The 5,710-nt window shown below is 41.2% G+C and overlaps 1 protein-coding gene across 1 annotated transcript; it reads right to left on the reverse strand.

The window, feature by feature from the left end:
* Positions 1–769: 769 nt before the first annotated feature.
* Positions 770–4,684, reverse strand: CD28 (CD28 molecule; the record flags this gene model as incomplete). Its single annotated transcript, XM_010080032.1, has 3 exons — positions 770–1,019; positions 3,946–4,064; positions 4,331–4,684. Coding segments are annotated over 3 exons (614 nt in total), but the record flags the coding sequence as incomplete, so codon positions are not given.
* Positions 4,685–5,710: the final 1,026 nt, after the last annotated feature.

Genomic DNA, 5,710 nt, shown 5'->3' on the forward strand with positions numbered 1-5,710 from the left:
AACGAAAGTAAAGCTCTCCTCGAAATTTGTGTCTTCTAATGCTTCCCATATGACTTTGTGTTCCCTCGCTGTAGGAGGCAAACAAAACAAAAATGGGGTTCATAGTGATGACAGCAACAGATCTTTCGTCCTCTCCCTCTTGTCTTGATTTTGTCTTAGGGTTGATTACTTTCTCAGTCTGTGGAATTGCTTGGTCATGACTCCAAATGGCCTTACGAACATTTACACAGTGTCCAACATAAGGACTCACATGTTGAAGGTTTAGTGGTTATCTATCATCAGCTTGACTTGTCCTGACAGACCATTTGTGCCATAGCCTAATAGTTTGGATGCCTTCTGGCTAACTTTTTCCTCTTTCTTTCAAGCATGTGTTTTGAACTTCAAACTGTGCCCTGGTCTTGTAGGGAAGAATTTTTTTTTTTTTTAAACATTTTGCCATATTTAACAGTAACAAGGGTTTCTGAGGATTAGACATACAGGAAAGGAAAGTAAGGGTTAAATCTAAGGCAGCAGTTATTGGGAAAGGTCAGAAGTTCTGTTTCTCCCAATAGCTGAACAAAACTGCAGGTGTAAGAGGAGATCAGCTCTGAGGTCTTATGCCATCTTTCTGTCTTAGCTACTGACAACCTTTAACACAAGTTGTATCTCATTTTCAGCTGCAATGGAGAACAATACTTTTTAACTTTTTCCTCCCCTTTTTATATTTGGTTGGTTGGTTTCTCTTTTAGCTTAATATCAAAGTTTAGCCAATACTTGCTATGGTGTAGGTATCCATGATCAATAGCGACAAACATGACGAGAAAATGAGAGGCTGTCGTTCCTTGTCCAAGTGACTGCCTAGAAGCACATGAGGCTACTGGTGGGTCAGCTGGTGAGCATCACGGCTGCCAGGACCGATATGCCGTGTAATCTCGTGTTGGCGCATAGGATGGGTAACCCTTGTTCTTCTGGTATGGTGGATGCCGGGGAGTCATGTTCATGTAGTCACTCTGATGGTATATATTCTTTTTGGATTTTTGCTGTGGAAGAAGGGGGAAGAGAAGTGTGAAAACATTTCTGCAAGTAGTCTGTCCCACCTGAGGTGAACATTCGTAAAGGGAGAAGAAAGGGAACAGGGATCCTTTGAGCAGAGGAGTTTTGATTGTTAGTAAGACCTGAGAAAAGTTAATGATGGATTTGATTAATTTTTACTTCTTTGAACTAACAAATTGTCTCACCCAACCCTCATATCAACTGCTGACAGTTCTGGCTCTAGGTCCTGATTCAGGGAAGCAGGTGTACTTATAAGGCAGCTTTAGGTTTAAATACATTTGCAGAAGAATTAGAACACATGTTCTCATAAAATAATCTATGGAATTTGCCCAGTCTGAATGTAAGTCTCCACCTTATCTGCTGAGAGATTTAGTGTTAGTTCTCCAGGTAAAGGAATGCTGCAAACCAAGGATACAAACTGATGCCTCCCACCATCAATTCTCAGCTGTGGAATGACTCAGCAGAAGCAATACAGTCTGAGCAGTGAAGGCTGTCCTCATTTATTAGGAGGAAAAAGGAAACTAGCTTAACTCAAACAAAGCAAGAACAGGAAAAATCAGCCCAGGCTATGGGTATCATGGTTTGCCTACCATTTACAGCAGGAACACACAGTGTATATGTTTTTCTGAGCTTTCCTTCAAGGGACAAAATAATCAGAGCTGATGTGAATCTTTTATCTGTCTCACTATCTGCGCCTCAAATATCTCATTTCCACTGTTGGATTCCTGCCTTATAATGCCCCTGTGAGACAAAGAAGGCATCATCTCTTCCAGAAATTACAGTAACAGAATACAGGTGAAATAATTTGCCTATAATCACAGAGGAAGTTTGTGGCTACAGCTCCATTTGAACCTCTGACTGCTGCAGGCTGTGCAGAAGGTTGGCATTTTCACATAGTTTAAGGCTTTATTGATTAGGGGCTAACTAAAGTGCTTCCATGGTTTTTCCTTAATAGTGATCATACCTTCTTTTACAATCTCCTTTTTACTGAAATTTTCTTTCTATTTACATAAATATTTGCATATACTGCAATAGACTTGTGATGCTGTGGAACTGGAGGAGGTTTGCATTAGAAAATCTGAGGGCTGAATTATGCCATACATGCAGAGTGGGATAGTTACTATGAAACATTTTAAGCTTTTTCATATTAATGTTATATACATGCAAGGTGTTGAATGTAAGTTACATACTGCTTAAACCATGCAATGCAGTTGATACATGTAAATCATTAGGTACAAAAACTTTCCCTGTATGTGTTCATCTCCATAATATAAGATTTTTAATACACCTAAGAGGTAATTTTGCATGGGAGAAAGATATTTTGCTAGCATGAATGAATGCTGGATTGTTCCGGGATCAAAGACTGCTACTTTTAAGAGAGGAAAGCAGTTTTCCTCCAGGAAAGGTAGAAAGGTATGAAAATAGACAAATCTTTAGCTGCCTTCAGGAACTCAGGTGAAACAGGCTTGCCATGGCTGTCAAGTATAATATTTTAGTACCTTTTTTTGCAATTCACAATGTCTTCTAGGCAGCTGTATTTACATTCAGCAACACTCTAAATACATCTACACTCAGAGTGCATATTATCAAGAGAAAACCTCCAGCAGTGATAACAGCAGGTAGAAACTGATGCAGCAAACAGCACACGTCACAATGCTGCCTTGTCACTCTTGCTGGGGGCAGACATGTTAGTAGCAAAGTGCATAGGCCGCTATGTACCAAACAAATACAGCAGAGAGAAAATGGTTCCGATTGTAAATGATGGATTTGAATCTACAGTATCTCATGAGGGCACAGCCACTGCAGCATAGCACTGTAACACCAGCAGCTGTTTGCCATAATCCTCTCAGCTCTCCTAGGAGGCAGCTTCTACAATAAGGCACAAAGAAGGACCATTTAACCTGCCTTTATGTTTTCCTATGGCAATGACCCATTTGATTGTTTTCTGTTAGAAATAGCCATATATTGAGCAAGTGTATTTTTGTGAAACACATAACGGGTCTTAAGCTTCAGCTAGCAATGAAGAGTGGTTTTCCGTATGCATGCAAGATTTAACCTGTCAGGGAATCTGGGCCCTTTATACAGGCTACCTAGTAATGTGTTGAAAATTGCTATTTAATTGCAAAGATACAGGGGAAAGGCAGAATGCAAGGAACAGAGCTCTCTGTAGTCATTGTTCAAGTCTTTCCCACATGAGTAAGTAGTGTAAATCAGCTCTGGGAGATCGTGATTCTAAGACTTGTCTAGGAAGATGTCCTACTGCTGCCTCTGTGTCACACCTCACTCTCTGTACTCCAGCAGGCACAACTGGATGTGACCTGGGCCAGCCAACTCTCCAGAGATTAGAAAGTGAAAATAATGAGCCGTAAGACTGTCTTGGCTTTCTTAGGGTTAATATACAGAGGCAGACGAGGGACTACTGAGAACCCAGTACTCCTATTCCCTTGCAGTCAAGCTGCCAGAAATAGTGGGTCCTTGAGGGAGCTGCTGGATAAGCACGAGAACTGAGGGTTCCCTAAAGATTGTTTTACTGTATGTGAGCTCCTTCTGTCAGTGTAGCCTTAAAGGGTTTTGCCAGGAATGTTTGTAGCACAAGGTTTCCCTGGCAGGGACAATTGGCAGAGCTAGAAGAGTGTCCCAGTATTGCTGGTGTGCAGGGCACAGCCAAGGCTATGGCATTACTTTTTGCTTTAGGACTTTACTGCAGAGGCCTGACTGCCCACCTGGAAAGCATCTGGTGTTTCAGTTCTTTTGGGACATGGCATGGATGTGCATATGTAGCTGGGGTGAAGAAGCACTGTGATCCTGAAGTGAGGGGTATCGGTGGGTTTGTGGTAAACATGGCAAGTATAGCCTGAGAAATGAACTAGGGACAAAGACCATATAAAGCAAAGGAAGATGGTAGTTTCTTACCCAGTAGTTAATAAAAACTGCAGTTATTAGCGTACTGTAGAAAGCAAGAACTCCAGTCACTGCCACCATAATCCACAAAGGAACTGCAGACTGATGCTCTTGTATTTGGATGGGTGTCTCTTTAAGGAAAAGAACAAAGAAAACTTAAGTTCATTAAAGCAAAAAACCTCAGCCTCTACTTATTTACTTCTTGTTCCAATGCACAATTGGTATTTATCATCATTTTTAAGATGTCATCTTCAGGACATCAGGAGCAGATTTACCAGGCACCCCTTTTTTTTTTTTTTTTTTTTTTTTTTTTTGTGAAGAAAACAAACTGCCTCAAGCCATCATGTAGGGAGTGTGTACAGGGAGGATGCTGGCCTATGAAGATTTTCCAGCTTACCTTTCACGTGAATGACAGTCCCGTTGCTCTTCTCATTGTAGACATATGGGGGTGGATACATGGCCTCGATTTTGCAGAAGTAGATGTCAGTTTGGTCAGCACTCATATTCCAAAGTTTAAAGATGACTTTGTCCTTATCATGAATCCCCTGGCAGTTGAATTCTTTATTTGAATTACTGCTAATTTTGGTCGTGTTCCATGAAACAAAGCACACTTCAACTGCACTGTCTGTTCCTTTGTGCAGCGAAGCTCGAAACTCCTTCCCTGTTCCATTGTATGTGTAGTTGCAGACTAGAGCTGCAGTTTTGTTAGCTACAATGAGCAAAGGATGCTGAGCCACTAAAATCTTGTTTTCTGGAAGGGAGGGGAGAAAGTGAGAAAAACACTTGTTTATAAAATATAGTATGAGACTTCAGAACCACACATCCTCCCATGCAACTCTTCTCCATAGCCCCTCTCCCCTGCTGACACTCCCTGCTGGGGAGTAAGTAACCATCAAGCTGCAGAAGCAGTTTCTCACAGGAGCTCTTGTTGCAGCAGTCCCCCTTATATAAATAATTACCCAGTCACAGGGGAGACTGTGAGGTCAAGAGTGTTTTTCTTTAGTCAGGACACTACTGCAGAAAGTGGCCCATGTGATTAAGATTCAACGTCAGGGCTCAGAAGGCTACCCTGCCTGTGTGTGCCTGTGTGTATATGTAAGCCCACGTTAGTCTATCCTTTCCTTAGCAAGTAGATTCCAAGGGGGCATTACAGAATAAAAATACTGTGAATTAAATGCTTAGTTTAGCAGTCAGAGAAGAGAATATTATTTATATGTTTGTTTTTTAATCCAAGGACAGACATGAAGAGTTTGCAGGAAGAATATGCTGAACCATTTCAAGGGTTTGGACCTTGGACAATGAGCAAGAACTGCTTAATGTAAAATAAGTAATTTCTCTAGGTAGCAGCTGTAGGAGATTCTTAATCTCTCAAAGGACTTGGGAGCTGACTAATTTGACACTGCATTGGCACTTAGCACTTGAATGGCCTGCAAAAAAACATGTCACATGAAGGTATAATTCAATTTGAATTGACCAGACTGATACATAAACAGGAAATGTTTCCTGACCTATAGACCGCTGTGCTACCATCTGCCAAACAATGAAACACTGCAAGGACTATGCAGAAAGACGACTTCTTCCAAGAAAAGTCATCCTGTATAAATGAGGCTTTACTTTTCAAATGATGACCCCTAAGTAAGAGGAAGGGAGTTTTGGCTTTTAAGCTAAGAACTTGCTAGAACTAAGGACAGCCCTTTTGTGCGTGTATATGACTGCATAAGTTTTCATGCAAGCTCAGCTCATATGAGGTCTTAGTAGCCTTTTTTAGATCCCTGAG

Source organism: Pterocles gutturalis, unplaced genomic scaffold, assembly GCF_000699245.1.
Source record: "Pterocles gutturalis isolate BGI_N339 unplaced genomic scaffold, ASM69924v1 scaffold45564, whole genome shotgun sequence".
NCBI lineage: Eukaryota > Metazoa > Chordata > Aves > Pterocliformes > Pteroclidae > Pterocles > Pterocles gutturalis.